This window comes from Sceloporus undulatus, chromosome 6, assembly GCF_019175285.1.
Source record: "Sceloporus undulatus isolate JIND9_A2432 ecotype Alabama chromosome 6, SceUnd_v1.1, whole genome shotgun sequence".
Taxonomy (NCBI): Eukaryota; Metazoa; Chordata; class Lepidosauria; order Squamata; family Phrynosomatidae; genus Sceloporus; species Sceloporus undulatus.
The window spans coordinates 122,964,810-122,982,909 of NC_056527.1; the positions used below are offsets into that span (position 1 = coordinate 122,964,810).

At 43.9% G+C, this 18,100-nt stretch overlaps 1 protein-coding gene across 10 annotated transcripts in view; it reads left to right on the forward strand.

Moving 5' to 3' along the window:
* Positions 1-18,100, forward strand: part of ZMAT4 (zinc finger matrin-type 4) — a 109,866-nt gene that overhangs the window by 43,085 nt on the left and 48,681 nt on the right. For all 10 annotated transcript variants that reach the window (XR_006104642.1, XM_042475212.1, XM_042475209.1 and 7 more), the window contains one exon: positions 6,783-6,872. Coding sequence is in view for 9 of the 10 variants with exons in the window: in XM_042475212.1 (XP_042331146.1) it covers positions 6,783-6,872 (90 nt within the window). In the remaining variant the exon portion in view is untranslated. The remainder of the gene's footprint in view (positions 1-6,782; positions 6,873-18,100) is intronic.

The following is an 18,100-nucleotide window of genomic DNA, read 5'->3' on the forward strand; positions in this document are numbered from 1 at the left end:
TGTTTTGTGAGCATTTCATTTCTCCGAAGCAGCCTGCAAACCTTGCAAATATGTGAAATCTTGAGGCAAGATGCCTTTATTCTCATAATAAGTCACTGAAGCTGTAACATCCAAGAAAAATCTTCTTTATTCTCTAACACAGAAATAACCGGGGAGGTGTTGCCTTCCCTAATCCTGACTCGTTCTGCCTATATCCAAAATAGATGCAGAATAACATGTTGCAACTGAAAACACAGCAACCGAAACTCCCTTCTATGATTCAACAGTGGGTCTCTTTGCTTGTGAATGCTTGCAAAGTGGAGCACTGTTTTCTCTTCCTTCTCCGTCGCAGGGTAGGAAAGGGCAAGGGAATACAAAATAAAGCCCAGAGATGACTTTTTTTGTTTTAGTTTCTGAAAGTGCAAACAGAGGGCTAAGCCAAAGTGACCTCCTGGTTTGAACAAAGCTGTTTTATCTGCCTCTCCTCCTCAGCCTGGAGAAGCCAGCAGGTCAAGGCAGCCAGTCAAAGCCTGACAAGTTTAATTAAAATCAACACTGGTTCTTCCTATCCAGTAACCTTCATGGGGAAGATTCCAGATCCCCAAGACAGAGCCTCTTCTCCATCTGGAGGTGCGGTAAAGTTTGGAGGTAGGGCGGCCAGCTTTGGGAATGGTCCCTTTTCTCATCCACAATGACGTATGCGACATGCAGCTACGTCTATATGCTGCGCATTGCTTATGTCAAAATGGCGGCATCCGTATACGCGGGATGCCGCCATTAGTCCACCGCCGCTCCATGCTAGGGTTAGGCACCATGCAGTTGGTGCGCGGTCCCTAACTTTAGAAGCGGCATGGCACTTTGGGACCGTCCGTCCCGCGCCTTTATTTCAACAAACGTTTGGAGATTAAAGGCTTTATTTGTATTGCTATGTCTTTTAAATGAGTTTATACTGTTTTAAATTGCAGGTGTTTAGCTAATTTTGGGGGGGATGGAGGGGACAAGCTTTTCTTCCTATCAGTCAATATGTTTATTGAATTTTACTCTTTACTCTTATCTATTTTATTGTTTGTGTGTACAGCGCTGTGCAAATCTACAACGCTACATAAATAAAGCATAATAATAATAGCTCAGAATAATACCTCAAAACATAGTAATACAAGTAATGACACACACAAACACACACACATATGTATAATGTTAATATAGTGCACTAAGTACAATGTACTGCATATAGATACGTATGAATAACCTAATCATGCACAGCTTATAAAGAGACTATAAAAATCTAAATAAAAATATACAGTGTGCCCACATTATACGCGGCTTTGAGCACATGGGGAGCAAGGGGTGGCATGTCCCATTCAGATGAATGGGCCGCACGCCCACGAGTCCCATTCAAATGAATGGGGCTTGTGCATAGACGGAATTCGCCTTAATGCGGGGGGTCCAGAATGGATCCCTCGCATAAGGCAAGGCTCCACTGTACAATATGTACTGGAAGATGTACAAATAAACAGGTTTTCTTCTTGTCCTGCTGAGTGGGTCCCTTGCCTTCTCCCATTCCTTGGTGACACCATTGAAGACAAAAAAGGGACAGAATAGGGACTGTCTGCTCAGACTTAAAGCAAGAATTGTGCCTCTCATTTTAAGCTAGTAGAAAAGAAGGTGTTCTTTAGCAATCAGAGGTTTTGGGAAACACTGCTGTAATATCATAATCCCCAGTTATAGAACAAATGGCTTCGGTTATTATTTGACACAGATAAAAGACTCAGCTGTTATTCCCTAGATGTCCCCAGATTGTGCAGTTTCATTTGAAAAGGCAATTTCAATGCATGCATTTAATATGAAATATTGGTGATTGCCTAGTGGGGGGAGCAGGAACCCGGAGGCGAAACAGCCTCTTTCGGAAAAGAACCGACGACTGGATGCTATTTAAAGAGGAACAAATACCTATTTTGAGATTAATTAGTCAGGTAAGGCATCTGAGCACGTTCTCCAAGACGCCGATGAAACTAATACGATGCAAATGAATGGAACGACTAAAGGAGGGAGAGAGGGAAGGAGAAGAAGAAAAGGAGGCATTAAAGTTAGTAGCAAAAACCATCCACTCAAAAAAACAGTTGGAGAGGAATCCAAACCTGAATCTGAACGCTTGTCCTTCTGTAGAGGGCAATTGCCCAGCTCCAAAAGGCAGCTGGGGTTTTAAGCATTTAGAGTCTTTAACTTCATTCATCCCTGCGTGATTTAAATATTTAATAATATTTTCTAAACATGGTCAAAATCCTAGTTTCTCGTGTCTCAAAAAATCACAAGAATTTTCACAGCGTGAGATTTATTATATGCAAAATTTGCACATGTTTGCTTTGCACAGAAAACAGGATTTGAGTCTCAGAGAAACTCTGTGATCCATTCGCCTTGGGGTCATCCTAAGTCGGAAGACACACAACCTGAAGGCACACAATGACGACGACAACAACATGCTGGGCTTAGGCTAGTCCTGTTCACAGCAGTGAATTTGTATATTCTGGGTCTCCTGTGACTGTGCGACACAACAGAGATTAGACAGTCTGCGCTCTGCAATGGAACATGGAGATGATTTACCTCCGCTAGGAATGTCTAAAATGTGCTTGGATTCTTGTGCATAAGAATATCCCCACTTTTGCAGAATTTCCCGCTGTGCGAATAAATCAGGGACGGATGACAAGCCGGAGGATGAGATGAAGCAGGGAACAGGGCTGCTAATACCTTTCACAATTGTGTCGAAGGGGAAATTTTTCAAGGAGCAATTTTCTCTTGCCTGTCGCACGGTGACAGAGCGATTGTACCTGCAGAAGCCTCTTCCTCCTTCACACGACTATTAAACTGGTCTGCAGGGTTGAATGGGTAGATTAATCAGGATTTAAGTTGGGATCTTATGGACACTTACCTGGCAATGAGTCCCAAAGGACGCCGGGGGACTTAATTTCTGAGGAAGCATGTATAGAATTGCAGTATTTGTCGGTGAATAAATAGGGTCTGATTATAACCGGCGTGGCTGAGAAAGATGCAGCCTTGCCTCTTAGGTGCTTTAGATCTGTGGTGGATCTTATATATATATATTCCTCCCAACAACAACTAATATGTGCTTGAATTGTTCTAATTGTTATGCATTATTTACACATATATGTGAGAGTCATTGTGGTGTAGTGGTCTGAGCACTGGACTATGACTCCAGAGACAAGGTTTCGAACCCTGGCTTAGCCATGTAAATCTACTGGGTGACCCTGGGCAAGTCACACTCTCTCAGCCTCAGAGAATGACAGTGCCTAACCTCCTATGAAGAAATGTGCCAAGAAAGCTCCATGATGGGGTCTCCATGAGTTGGAAATGACTTGAAGGCACACAGCAACAACAAGTTACATATATCCTCCAACTTTCCATCAGTGAACTCAAGCTAGCTGGCATGTCGCTCTTCCCATTTGATCTACACAACAGCCCTGTGAGGTAGGTCAGATGAGAAAGCAACTGAGAGTGAATGGCAGGTTCAGTGTCATCTAATGATTTTCATGGTTCGGCAGGGACTTTCATTTGGAGCTCCCCAAAAACCCTTTCACAATGCAAGAGTATAGCGCTTGGATTCCATTTTAATTGCCAGGATTGCATCCTGTGGTTTGCATTTTGGTGGGGCACTGGAGCTCTCTTCTGGAAATTGTAACTGCCCTTCCTGAAACTACAAATCTCAGGATGCAGAGAAGGACAACAGGCCCTTTCACACCATGCAGTTACAGCAGTATGATTCCCCTTTAATTACCATGGTTCCATTCTATAGAATCCAGTGGTTTGGAGTTGAGGAAGAGGCATTTGGGACTCTCAGCCAGAGAGCTCTAGTGCTTCACCAAACTACAAATCCCAAGGTTTCATAGAATGCAGTCGTGGCAGTTGAAGTGGAATGCAGGGCTATAATTGTGTAATGTTAGTAGGTTCCAGGCTAGTTAAAGTGCAACCATAGTGCTTTAGCAGTTCAGTGCAGACAGGGCCACTGGAGAAGATCATTACAGAGGCAACACATAGATGTGCGCACACCCACGCACAGACTTCTTGTACGTGTGCCACTTGCTCCTTTCCAACTAGGAGAGCCAAAAGGTTAAGGATGTTTCCCTTGTAGCACAAATAAGACGTGAAGTTTCAGCCACAGCAGCCACCTTTCCTCCCTCGGCCCCCATCCGCCGCTCTTTCAAAGCTCCAGGCTTTGGCCAGACTTGCAAAATAAATGTGAGGATTCGCCGTGACTCTAAGAGAAAAAGAAACCCCCGGAGGGCCATGTTTTAATTAACAAGAGGCACAGTCTATCCCAGAAGCGTAAAATCGCCTCGTCTTTGAATCAGACTAAATGACTTTGCTTGAAAATGCAAAAAAGGAAAAAGAAAGGAAAAGAAAAGACTGCACGGAATAGCATGAAATGGACCATCAACACATTAGCTGTGTTTTGGCTTCCTCACACCTCCAAATCTTTTCTTTCCAAACATTTTTCCCCCGAAGAGAGCTTGCTGGGGAATGTGACTTTTTGGGATGGCAGCTTCCACAATTCCCCAGGCCGGCATGGAAAATATTGGGATCAAATATACAGAAGGTGCAAGATCCCAAATGATCTTGGAAGCTAAGCAGGGTCAGGCATGCTTAGTATGTGAACAAGACACAGCCAAGCAAACTGCTGCATCCCCTCCAAGCTTATGTCTTCTTATTTCTATAGGAATCTCTAAGTCCTTCAACACGCCACAGAGTTTCTCTGGAGGACCTATCAATTCCTAGAGAGAACATATTAATCAAATCCGCAAATAATCAAAACCGCAAAAGTCAAAGCTGCAAATGTGGAAGGCTGTCTGTATTTCAGACGAAGGCAACAGCAAGCCACCTTTGAATATTCCTTGCCTAAGGAAGATGAAGAAATTCATAGTGAGGTCACAGGGTGCTTTCATTCAACTCGATGCATTGCATATCAACAACAGTTCAAGAGGAGTCCCCACTCCTTCTGCTGAACTATGTCTTCCTGAGATCAGTGGGTCTCAGAATTAATTCATGCTAGCCCTCTGCTTGATATGGTTTCTGAAGAAGGGATTCATTTATTAAGAAGGGGATTGGGGTTCTTCAGTCAAGTTCGCCTCCGCCTTTTGCTTTGCGCCTGGGATTCCTGATGCTGCTAGCACAATGTTCTCCTCCATGCCTGATGCGCACACCATTTTTCATTCCCAGACTGCAGGCAGAGATTTGATTGAACTCAGGTATTTGCAGCCCTTTCACCCTCCAATACTCCCGCTGGTTTTTCAGTCATTACATTTCTATCCATCAACTTTGTTTGGAGCCTGCCGCCGCAGTGTGCGGGCTGAAGCCACTCGGGGCTTGCGCAGAGCTCCAGGCTTGGTCAAACAAGTGGCCTTCCTGGCCACTGAAAACAGCAGACAGACATGGCCAAGCAATTTCCTAGGGCTCGGCCTCTGCATTTTGCTGCGGTTTGCAATGTTGGCTCTTCTAGTTTGCTGAATTTCATCTCCGCATGAGCCAAGCAACATTGTTGGATGTGTGTATGTGCATGTGATTCTGCAAGCATGGTTTGGGTATAAGGTTCCCAAATTTCAGGTCCATCCTTTCTTTTCCCAAGGCAAGACCAAGGGATCTCAGGGAGAGAGTTTTACCTTGGAAAGTGTCTCTGTGTGTCAGCATTTGTGTGTCTTCCTCATTTGTCAGACCCTTGTTTGTTTGTTTGTTTGTTTGTTTGTTTGTTTGAATGGCATACTGTCATGCCCTCCAACTGTCTTGGATTTCCAAGGCCAATCCTGGTTAACCCTCCGCTCTCCCACTTTCTGGGTTGCTTTTGAAATGTCCTGGTTTCTCTTCCTTCCTCTCCCTTTCCCTTTTGTCCTTGGTTGACTTCAATTGCTGCAAATGGAGCTCAAAGTGCTGAAGTAATTTGCACTCAAATAATTCAACAGGAAGGAGAGGAGAGGATAGGGGTCTTGCCTTTCTTAAACGCCATACATAAATTCTACGGTTTCTGTTCTTAAAACAGTCTTTTTGTGTGTTTTTCTGCACTAATAACATTCACCTTTTGTTACCCGACCAGATACTTTTGACTGTACCCGAACGTAGCTTTGCTATGCATGTCTCAGCTTTCATCTGTGAAATTTGGAGGGTAGGTACTCTGTGCAACAATTGGTTGCTGTTTAATGCACACACTTTTCAAGGCAATGCTCTTGCCCTGAGATTCTTTCACCTTGTGCTGAGTACTGATGGAGAGGAGGCAGGCTCAGAGATTAAGGGAAACCTAAATCATCTGTCATGGACAGATGAAAAGAAGAGAAATAAAACCCATTGGTTGCAATTTAGCACAGAGAACAGTTCGAGGGAAGAATAGATTTCCCTTACTTCTGTGCAATGAGACTAGTCTCTTTCAAGCATTTACTTCAGAGTCACAAAGTAAGAATGCACAGATTAGCTGCTTTCTGTATATTTAACACCAAACAAATTAATTCAGAGAATGAATGTCAGGTTTTTCCCCCCTTTTCTAAATTCCTAGGTCTTATGGTTGCAGAAGTAGGCTTGGAAGTCTGTGAAATCTCTAAAGCTGTGAAGGATGAATCAATCTGTTTCCAGTCCATGTCATCTCTGTATGCATTCACTTATCCTGAGTCTGTTCCATCCCACATCTTTAAAAATGTGCAAACATTTGCATTGAAAGAGATGGGAGAAAGCCAAAAATGGTTTTCCCATTTTTTTTTCTGGGAAAGGTTAACTTGCCAAAACGAACCTTTCTTGGTTTTCCTTTGCAGAGTCGGAAACATGCAAGCAAAGTCCGGCTTTACTACATGCTCCATCCGATAGACGGAGGCTGTCCTGCAAAGAAGCTGCGGTCAGAAAATGTGAGTTTTGTTGCTATGCATCTTATGTTTGCGCTTTGGGGTTGTAGGACTTCCCGACTGCTGCCAGCATGCAGGATTCCTGTTTGAGAGCTGAAATAATTCATCTTTCCGATGACATGGAAACCTGTTAAGCGTCCCTGTTGTACTTGCTTTGCTTACACATCATCCAATTCAGACTTATATGCTAGTTGACCTTTACCAGAATGTGGTTGCATTTGCTAATATTTGTCTAGTGGTTGTGAAACTGTATTTATTACTGTAATAGTATCTGTCTGACACGGCGGCCAAGATCCCACATTGCTTCAGCAAAGTCTAAATATCCACTTGCAGAGTTACATTATGCGACCCCTAGACTGCAAAGCAACATAGCACAGCGTATGCGCATTGCTGGTCAAGGCGCATGGCTGACAACCCACTGTGCAAGTGCAAATGCACTACACACACCAGGGGCAGACAGTGTGGTGTAGTGGTTTAAAAGTTGGAGTAGGATCCTGGGAGGCCAGAGCTTGGATTGATTGAAACCATCTGACATAGAAACCCATTGGGTGACCTTGGGCATGTCATACTCAGAGTCAAGGAAAAGTGATTCGGTGGATGGGAATGGCAACCCCAAAACTTCTTTGGGCTCATAAATTATAACGGACCAACATTTTATGATCTAGAACTGAGAGCTGTAGGAAGACACAAAGGTTTCTTTCAGAGTTGTAAGTGAAAACGTGGAAAGACCCTCCAGCTTATTTAAAAGTCAAGGGCCTGGAGCTCATCCATTATGACTTAGCTAGCATTTCATTTCTATAGCGGCCGTGGGAAACAAATCTGGAGCAAACGTTAACCTTTCTTTTTCAAATGTGCTCTTAACAGATCCGCTAAAAGTCATTGGAGAAAGCTGCAAATTGTACTTTTCCCGTGTTCTCAAATTAGCAATCACAGATTTCTAGAGTCCTCTGCTTCTTCTTTTTTTAGTCATCCTCGTGAGAAATGGATGGTTTTGTTTACCACAAAATGGAGTGAAGTGATTTTTCAAGAGTATTTGGTGCTCCCCTAAGAAACAGGAGCTTTTCCCGATCCCTGATTTCTTCATTTGATATACAGCATCCAGGCCACAGGATGACGACGACGACAATGACAATGATTTAAAACCAGCACTATGGATTCTTAAGCTTTATGTGACTAGATTTATTGTATGCAACTGTCCCTAGCGATGCACAGAAATTAGAGCACAAAGCCAATACCTCTGGCAGGGCGTGATCTCCATGCAGTCATAAAATGCCAGCTGATACATTTGGCTGAGAAGAGGGCCGATAGGGCAGTAAATAACTGGTGCAGAGACACTAATCACTAAGGATGCATCCAGAAAACATCCAGAGGTAGTCATGCTGGCCATATAGCAAATCCAGTAGCATCAAGGTGCCAGGTCTCACCTTCTGCTCTGCTCTATACTCACCATCTGGCTAGAATCAACTAGATTAAATTAAACATTCCTTATCTGATCTCTCTGTGTAAGTGAAAACAAGTGGTTGCCATTCACCTGGAACTGGAACAGCCCCTTTAGCTAGGATTTCCTCTCTTAATTTCCAAACAGGATCACATGTTCTCTGTGTGAATCTGTTTGCATGTTTGAATGACAGGCTGTGAGCAACAGGGGTTGGGTCTTAATGCCTAATGATGTCAGTCGAGCCTTTTCCTAATGTCTTTTGGCCCAGAAACCTCAGGGTATGATCTTGAACTGGCAACTGAACTTGACCTGGATGGCCCAGGCAGTCCCTTCCTACTGTATAGCTGCATCTGCACTGCAGAATTGATGCAGTTTGACCCCGATTTAATGCCATGGCTCAATGCTATGGAATTTGGGGATTTGTGGTTGTGTGAGATGTTTAGCCTTTTCTGTCGGAGAGGCCTGGTGCCACAACAAAGTAGAAATCCCACAATTCCATAGCATGGAATCGTGGCAGTCAAAGCCGTGTCAACCTGCAATGTGGCAGCAGCCTAGGATTCTGTAATGAGACTTTTCACTTCCAATGTAGCTCTTCAGAGAAAGGTAAAAATGGAAGCCCTTTTCTAGTTCTTGCTTCCTTTGCAGCACCTCCGATCCTTTTAAACTCCTGGTAAAACTCTGGAAATGAAGCCATGCGGCTGTGTGTTCCTTGCCATCTTTTTATTCTTCCCACACACCCTCCGACTGCTGGAGGGGCATGTTGAAGGAGAGTGCTTTCAGCCCCATAGCCTTTCATGCGCCCCTACCTCCCGCACACCTCTCAGCAACTCATTCTGAGCCTGTCTTCGCTGCTCCAGTTCATTCTGCCGGCTGTACAAGATTGCCTTTGAAGTTTCCGAACGCTCCTTTAAAAAAGAGGCTCTGTGAATTAACCGTACGTCTAGACATGAATATGAAATCCGAGGAAGACAGACGGTTGTGGCGTTGCGGGAGAAAACTGTAACAGAATGAAACTTTAATGAATCGATGCTGTGCTAAACATACTTCTCATGCATCAAGTGTTGGGTTTGTTTGGACAAAATGGGGTATGTTCAGGAAGGGCAGGATCTGTGTGTCCTGCCCCATATGCTGAGCCAGCAAATTGCGAGTGGCAGGTTTTTCAGGTTGTGGGTTGCTTCTGTTGACTGAGACTGGCATTTCGATTCTTTAGCCCAGATTCTGACCATACTTTCCAACTGTCCCAATCTGTCTGGGACAGTCCTAATAAATCCTCTGTCATCCCACTTTTCCAGCTGCTTTTAAAATGTCCCAGTTTCTCCTCATCCCACTTTTGCCAATTGCTGGAATCTGAGCCCCAAGTGCAAAAGTAGTTTGCATTCACTGAATCGCAGAACCATAGAATATTGGATTTGGAAGGGATGACAAGGGCTGTCTAATCCTTTTTATTAATTTAACCCCCCCATGCAAATATTTGCATTTGGACAAGTTGTACGGTTGATTCTCCACATTTGCAGCTTTGACTTTTGTGGGTTTGATTATTTGCGGATTTGATTTAATGTGTTCTCTCTAGGAATCTCTATGGTCAACCTCTGGCAGATATTGACCATAGAGTTTTGCTGGAGGACCTAGAGATTCCTAGAGAGGTGTTCTCAAGTTAATAAAGTAGGGTTTTTTAATTGAGGTTTTTCCGTATTCATGGGGGTCCTCTGCCCCTAACCCCAGCGAAGGGGCCCACAGTAGATTATTCTTTAGCCACCTTGAGTCCATATTTCCCAACATTTCAGACACCAGAACATATGTGGCAAAGCAACATCAGACTGTGGACAAGATGGCTAAAGTTATTATTGGAGAAGGCGACACATGCAAGGAGAGGCTGCAACAGTTTGCTTTTGCCTGAGCCAAGATGTCTCCCTCTCCTCTCCCTCCCATTGAGTTAAATGAGTGCAAAGTGAATTTGGACTTTGAACTCAGTTTGCAGCAATCGAAGTAATCTGAGGACAAAGAGGGAAAGTGGGAGGAGGAGAAAGAAACTAGGACTTCTTGAAAACAGTTTAAAAACTGGGATGGCAGAGGAGTAATTGGGACTTTCTCTGCTAAACTGGAATATTCTGAAAGCACATGAGTCCCAGTGTTAGGGAAAAGGCAAGCGAATAAATAAAGCTAACAGCAACAACAGACATTTTATTATTGGTGTCAAGAATGGTTAAAGCTAAGGGAGGAAGGAAGTGGATCTTCCTACATGGTGGAGGAGTTTGTGCAATTTGGCATTAAATGAAGAATTAACAGCTAAGTGACGGGTTGTTAGAAGGGAAACTAGGACAGATATGTTTATTAAGAGATGGCAGCTGCTCATTGCTTTTGTCAGCAATGCACCTTATATTCTGAGACCCACCTTGGATTCACTATAAACACCGTAAAGATTTGATGCGGGTTCCTTGATACTTTCCATTTTAGAAAATGAAAATTGAGTATGATTCACTGGAAAGGAAGGAAACATATATTAGTACTATGCTGAAAAAATGATTCTGTTTTTCAGAGGATTTCCTTTGGATATTTGTCATATGCTGGTGCATTTATGTTTGTGTCGGTATTTTGTGTTAGTATTAGAAGTAAACTAATTTTTTTTAAACAACAACAACAATATACACCACAATTTCCTCTCAAAACAAGCCTTTCTGCATTTGAGGCAAAAATGTGTATTTTGAAATACACTTTGATGCATTTCTTTTTGAACCAAAGAAATGAGCTGGTTCGTTCAGAAAGTGTGAAAACTGGCGGATAACATTAAGTTCAAATCCACATGTTAGCCTTAGAAAGGTGGACCAGGTCAGTTCCTATGGAATTCACAAAGAACAAACTCCAGAAGCACATCCCTGGAGGAGATCCCCTCGTGCTTAATGCAACCGCATGAATGATGGTTTTATTCATCGCTAGTAGATACGCCAAGGCAAATACATTCTGGGAAATGACTGTTGAATCAATCACAAGCTTTACAGGGCTGAGATTGCCTTTAGGCCATTGCATCTTTATCTGGCCTGCTATGGCCTAGCATAATTGAGAAACAATGAGCTTGTGAGTGCATTTCATATCCATTTTGTTGGCTCCCTTATGCATCTTATGCTATCTTATGTATTGCCCCAGCAAGTCAAAAGACTTCTAGTATTTGTTGCCCAAGGGAAAGGGAGACTGCTGGACAATTTGGGCATTTATCTGGGACGCTTGTTAGACAAAAGTTTAACATCTGAGCCGCAGTCAGACGGAGGGTGGCAACATGGAAGATTCAGGAGCTGGGAGTTTTCACATTTCTTGTGAAAGATTAGGAGGAATGAAAATGAACATCTCTGGCAATGTACTAGGGTTGCCTGGGAGCATCCTTTTTAGATGCCCCCTAACCCTAGTACGTTGCCAAGATGTCAAAATGGCAGTGCCCTGTCTACATGAGCACCGCCATTTTGACGTGACGGCCGTGCCGTGTCCGCGTCCTGGCGCCACTGCAGGGTGCTTGTGGCACCCTTTCAGTGGCACTGAAAGGAGCTCCGAAATGTTTCCGCAGCCCCTTTTCCCCCTGGCTGCAGCTCCCGGGGTGTCCTGGAGCATGAAGCCCTAAGGACACCCCTTGTTGCCGCTCCTCCCCAGTCCCGAAAAGCACCGTATTGGGGGCTTTGGGCTGTCGCTGTGGCTGCTCTGGCCCCAATATGTGGCGCAAAGGGGCGGCTGCAGCCCACCCCAAGTTGGCGGTCTGTATCCAGCCCTAGTTAGCATAGCCTCTCCTCTCTTTGTAAATCAAGCTCTTATTGGGTTATTTGGTCTTGGTTTGGTGCCACGTCTTTTCCCGCTGCAATGATGACCACAGTTCCATGCAACAGCTTGCCAGGCCGCAAAGTGAAGTTCAGAGTAAAGCAAAGCTCCACTTGCCAGGCTGCTGAGCTGAATCCTGCTCCATGCAAAAGCCTCCTGGTCTGTGAAGAAGAACTCTTTGGGTTTTAAGAGGGGCTGCCAGATCTTGGGCCCTGGCCTCGAGTCTCCACTTTTCATAGAGTCTCTGCCCTTACCTGATGAATTAAGGCTTGTTTAAATAGGAAGGTCCTATCTGCAACATAACTTCCAGACATCATAATCTGCAACATAACTTCCAAACAAAGACAAAGAATCAATTGAGGGTTTTTGGTGGGCGGGCGAGAGACAGTATGAATCTGGAGCAGGATGTAAATTTGATTTGCCAGGAGGAGTTTCATTTTGCTTCCCATCACACATCTCTTCGCAAAAAGTAGGTTGAAGTGAAACAATGTGAGGGAAGCGCGGGAGAAACAACACCCGGAGTGCGCTTGTTATGAGGGCATGCGAGTGAGAGAATCCCAGAGTGCAAACATCCTTTAAGTGTCAGGTTTTCAAACAAGCCCTTCATGGGTGGCTCTATTTGAGCGCCACGGCGGATGTCAGCCTGCGAAGCTCACCCATTCCGTGCCACGCTTCAACTCCGCAATAACTTTGAAATGGTTCCCTAGGGCCGCAGAGCAGAGTCGAGTTTGATGTCACAAGAACAAGAGGAAAGGGAAGAAAAACAGTACATGAAAAGGGAATCTCTTTGCTAGCAAGTGTTTTAAGACTCCTGTAGCTCTGGATCGCTCCTCTTTTTTCCCCTCTTACTAGATTTTGAGGAGCCATAAACGCACTTCAAGTTGGAAGAGTTCCTCTTCTGCGGCATCTTACCGAATGAGAGAAAAACCTGCTGAGGTGTGAATTTTTTCATAACTCAGATGGACCTAAATAGGGTTGCCAGGCCCTGGGGTTTCCAGGCCAAAACGTGAGACCTAGGGAAAGACTCTTGGTGAGGGCATTGAGCTTTATGCACTTAGTATAAACCACAGTTGCTCACAAATTGTCATCAAGACACACAGAGAAAGATGTACAGTTGGCCCTCCGTTTTGGGGGGGGGGGATCTGTCCCGGACCCCCCCCCCAAGAAGACTCACCAATATTCAAGCCCCATAGGCTTGGGGTGCATGCCCACACGTGCACATGGGATGTGCGCTATAGGGGTGCGCCCCATTGGAAATAACGGAGGCTGCCTCTCTGTGAATATTGAAAAGCATGGACCTCAAGTCCATCAGAAAGAAGGGGCAGCTGTATTTAACAACATTCCAGGTGTATCTGGTGAGGCAGGTTTTTCCATTCTCTACTTTTCTCTCTGCTTTGTGATTCATACATGCATGCTACAAAATTCTGGAGACATCTGCTGTTCACCTTGCCTGTTGTAGACAGACACAACAACAGCAGCAGGATTTGAATAGAAGATTTGCCTTTCCTAGCTTAATTTTTATTGCATTAATACTGCAGACATGTTGCTGCAATCCATCTGTGTTTCTCAAGTCCTTCTTCCCTTTCCTGCCAATACTGATGCTGCTAAAAAAAATTGAAGAGGAAAAGGGGCCTGGATGGTTGTAAATAGCCTTTGTAAAAAAGGAGCTTCGCCGTCGGAGGCTTTGCTAACTGAGGTGTGCCTGCGTTTATATTGGTAGAGCTTCCTTCCAAGCAAACATACTTAGGGCAGATCCAAAGTGTAATGCCATGCGGATGGAGATTTAGCAGAACTGTATTTCAGCAGATGCCTTGGCCATGTGTGAAAGGTATGCAGCGCTACCAAGGATTTGTTTTTAGAGCAAAGAATGTGGGATGTGATTGTTGGCACTGAAAGGGTAATAGAAACGAGGATATTTTCAAAAAGGGCATCTCAGTTTGGAGGAAAGAGAGGGGGGTGTATTTAGCAACTCTTATAAATATACGTTCCTGGTAAACCAAGCCGCAGAAAATAGTGCTGCCAGGCAAGCTAATTAAAGCCGGTGGCAACTTGTTTGCTAAAAATAGCTGGGAGGCTGCTGGACCTTTTTTGCAGAGACATGTTATGCCATTAATGAAGTACCCGCTGCCACATCTCATAGGCCATCAGAGTCGCGCATGCTTGACCCAGCAAGAAAGCAGCCCAGCCCTTGGGCTTAAGAATGCCATTCTCTCTGCACCTTTTCCCTTGGAGTCAGCGCCATGGAGTTCTGTTAGCGTTATTAGAAAAAGAGCTAGTCTGGAGGACAGCAGCCTTATTAGTCTATAGTTCCCAGGTTTATTGGTCAATAGGATTATTTCTGTGGAAAATAGGCATGGGAGAGCCATATAGCATATTTGATTGCAAGTACACGGCAGCCATACTGAATGCATTCTTTATGATGAAATCAAGAGGAATGCCAGATTCATAGGACCCAGATCTATTGGCAAAATTGAACCACCAAGACTCCTGTTTGGCTCCCTAAGGATTATTAACCAAAAGGGTACTAAATGATCAAGCACAAAGAAACATCGAAACACGAATTGTCACCAAGTCCTCTCAGGAATAATAAAGGCTGCTTGCAGGAGGAAGCTGTGCTGAACACATGGAAGGCACCTATACGTACACATTGTGTTTCATTAATATTTAGGGATGTTTCAACCATAATGGATGGAGAAATTAATTTGCAAGTAGGCAAAATTAACAACGACCTGGGAGATGTAGTCCAAAGATATCTGCTTTGTGGATGGTCCCCACTGTCCTCTAACAGTGTCCTCTTTAAAGGAGGGCATGGGACCATCCCAGAAGGATGTAGGGCTATCAATCTGTCCAAGACTTAAGGGCTAAAGAAAACATTTTCTTTTTCCTGAGCTTCGGCTATAACAGCAGCGGTGCATTCAAGTCTTTTAGTCTCAAGTCAAATCTGAAGCCTCTGCCTTCAGATCTCAAGTTGAATCTCATGTTCTTGCAAGATACTTTTAAGTCAAGTCTCAAGTCTGGGAGCCAACTTTAGCACACACAAAAAGGAAGCAAGGTGCTTTTCTTGGATGGGAACAGAAAACATATTAAGCAATGGGCTTGAGTTGGGAGTTGAGGTCTGCTTGGCAATTTGTTGCTGTTATGTATCAGAGGAACCTTCTCAAGCTTTCCAAAAGCTTTAGAAGGAACCTTCTGACTCAGGATCATTGATGGCTTCTGTTTCCTTTTGAAAAATGCACCCCATGCTCTGGGGACAGGCCTTGCCTTCTGCTCCAAGTGAATGACACCAACAAATCTGTCGCTATAAATATGCAAATTGCATGTCAAACTGAGTCAGTGCACCATTTATTGCCGAGTTGAGTCCAAGTCAAGTCATGGCGGCAACTTGAGTCTAAGTCCATTGACTCTAGTTTACATCATTGTTCCAAACGCAGCACCCCACACATTCCTTGGGGATTTGTTTCCCATAACAACAAGATTTGCCCTATAACTTTGTGCTGCTATCATTCCAGTATATACAGCATGGAGAAACAGAGAGAGAGCAATCCAGGTCCCAGCTTTCTCTCTTTTTCATATTCTCCCTCCTTTCCTCCCTTAGGGACACTTTTCTCACAATTGTGCCATAACAGTTCCCTTTTTCTCACCTGAATGTGTTCCTTTCATTGATTTTTCTATTTGGGGCTTCAGCCTGAGGTATTAGCAAGTGCATCATTTGCACATGTTGGTGGTTGTTGCTTTTTTAAATTGTACCAGGCAGAACATAAAACACAAGAGGCTAGAAAATGTGAAGAAGGGGAGAGTTCCTCGAAAAAGGCTTCTTGGTAGCTTCACATAAATTCCACCTTCAAGGGCATACAACTACAAGTTACCTTAAATGCTGGAAACAACATTTCCATACCTCCCAACTTTCCCGATTCGGCAGGGACAGTTCCCGTTAATCTTCTATCACCCCAAATTTTCAGCTTCTTTTAAAATGTCCCCATTTCTCTCTCTTTCTCCCACTGTCCAAATGGTTGGGAATCATGTTTTTTGAGTGTTGAAAAACCCTGACTAGAAGAATTTTATACTGAAGGGACTTTTCACAGTTTGGGACTTATTCGGCGCAAAATTCGCATGTGGTTGTTTTGCACAAAAGATTACATATTCTGTTCAGGAAGCAGCATCTTTGATATGGAAAATCATATTTCAGTACAGAAACATTAATTTGTGTGCAGCAAGTGCTGTTCTTTGTACAGAAAATGCTGTAATTGGGGATTTAGTCTGCGTAAAATTCACGTATAGTTGATTTGCACAGAAAGCAGCATTTTCTGCACAGGAATTAATATTTCTGCACTGAAATATTATTTTCCACACCAAAAATGCTGTCCTCTGTGCAGCAAATACTGTTTGCTGCACAAAACTGCCATGTGTGAATTTTGTGCAGATGTTCAAAGGCAATAAGTCTGCTTATCAAAAGTCAGTTTCCTTGGGATCAGACTCATCCATAGGAAGATTCCTTTTGTTACAGTAGTGAAGACTCTAGTATTAATATATGTAGTGTGCCACGAAGCCATTGCCTTTGTTCATACCTTGGTTAATCATTTGAAACTTGTAAATATAATTCATTTCGGATGTTTCTCATCAGCTTTACATGGTTATTGAGCCAGCATGGTATACTGGTTTGAATACTGGACGCTGACTCTGGAGGCCAGGATTCGAATCCCAGCTTGGCCGTGTAAACCCATTGGATGGCTTTGAGCAAGCCATATTCTCTCAGCCTCAGAGGATGGCAGTGGCAAACCTCCTCCGAAGAAACCTGCCAAGAAAACCCTGTGATGAGGTTGCCATAAGTTGGAAACAACCTGAAAGCACCCAACAACAGCAACAATCTCAGTGGACTGTTGTTGGTGGTGTTTTTAGGGGTCGACCCTGTTCTATTTGTGTGTGTGTGTGTACTGCTACAACTCCCCAGGCCTCCACATCCTTGTTTCTCGGTGGCTCCATTTTGTCCCCAATCTTGTTGGCACTCAGCACCTGATTTTGCTATTAGAGAGAATGAGCTACTTCCGTGGAAACCCTTGGCTTTGGCGGTTCATCATTGCCGACGTGAGATTGATCCCCGTGGCCTGTAGCTATTGCCTCTGCAATCTGCTGTCAACCCTATTATCTGCTCATAAAGGTACTACAAGAAAATTGTTGGGAGACCGATCAAGACGTGCCAGATGTGCACTTGAAATTCATGGCCTCCTTAGAAGGCGGCCGCTTTGGTGATGACTGAAGGTAGCTGAGCCCAGCATAAGAAGCAGGGCAGCTTAATGCCGAAATTTCACAGCTGATGTGCGAACACTTCTAAAAACGCACGAAGAGCAGAGATTCTATCTGATGAGGAGCAGAGATTAAAAGACGTTGCCCTACTTAGCGCTGGGGAGGGAGAGAGAGGGAAAAAGGAGATGGATATGATTTATTTTACAGTCAATACATCAGAGGAAGTAACACAGTAGGGGTGGAAGAGTAATTTAGGTTAAAAAAGCTTGAGTGTAGAGAGCTAATGATTATAAATGGAACGTTAATTAATTTGGCTTTGAAATTAGTCCGGGGGTGGGGTGGCTTTGTGATTTCTTCAAGCAATTCATAGGAATCAGTCGGTGGGTTTCCAAACGGAGGAGGTGGATCTCTCATGTCTGCCAAAAGGTAGGACCAGTCCTGGTTTGGACACTGCATCATCTCTAGTGCCAGAGCTTGGAAACATTACTTTTTTGGTATACAGCTCCCAAGATTACACACACACACACACACACACACATAGTATGGCCATGTTATTCTGGGTGGAGGGTCCTCAGATGTGAGGTTCAACAAAAAGTATTTCCCCCAACCCTTGGGTTTCTCTCCTTTCCTCCCCAGTGATTCTACACCTTTCTATTTTACATTTTACAGCATAAGGCTTAAAAATGTCACAAATCTTTTTTGTTAGGCTTGGTAAATATTCATGACGCGTGGATCAAGTCTTCTTGATGTGTTT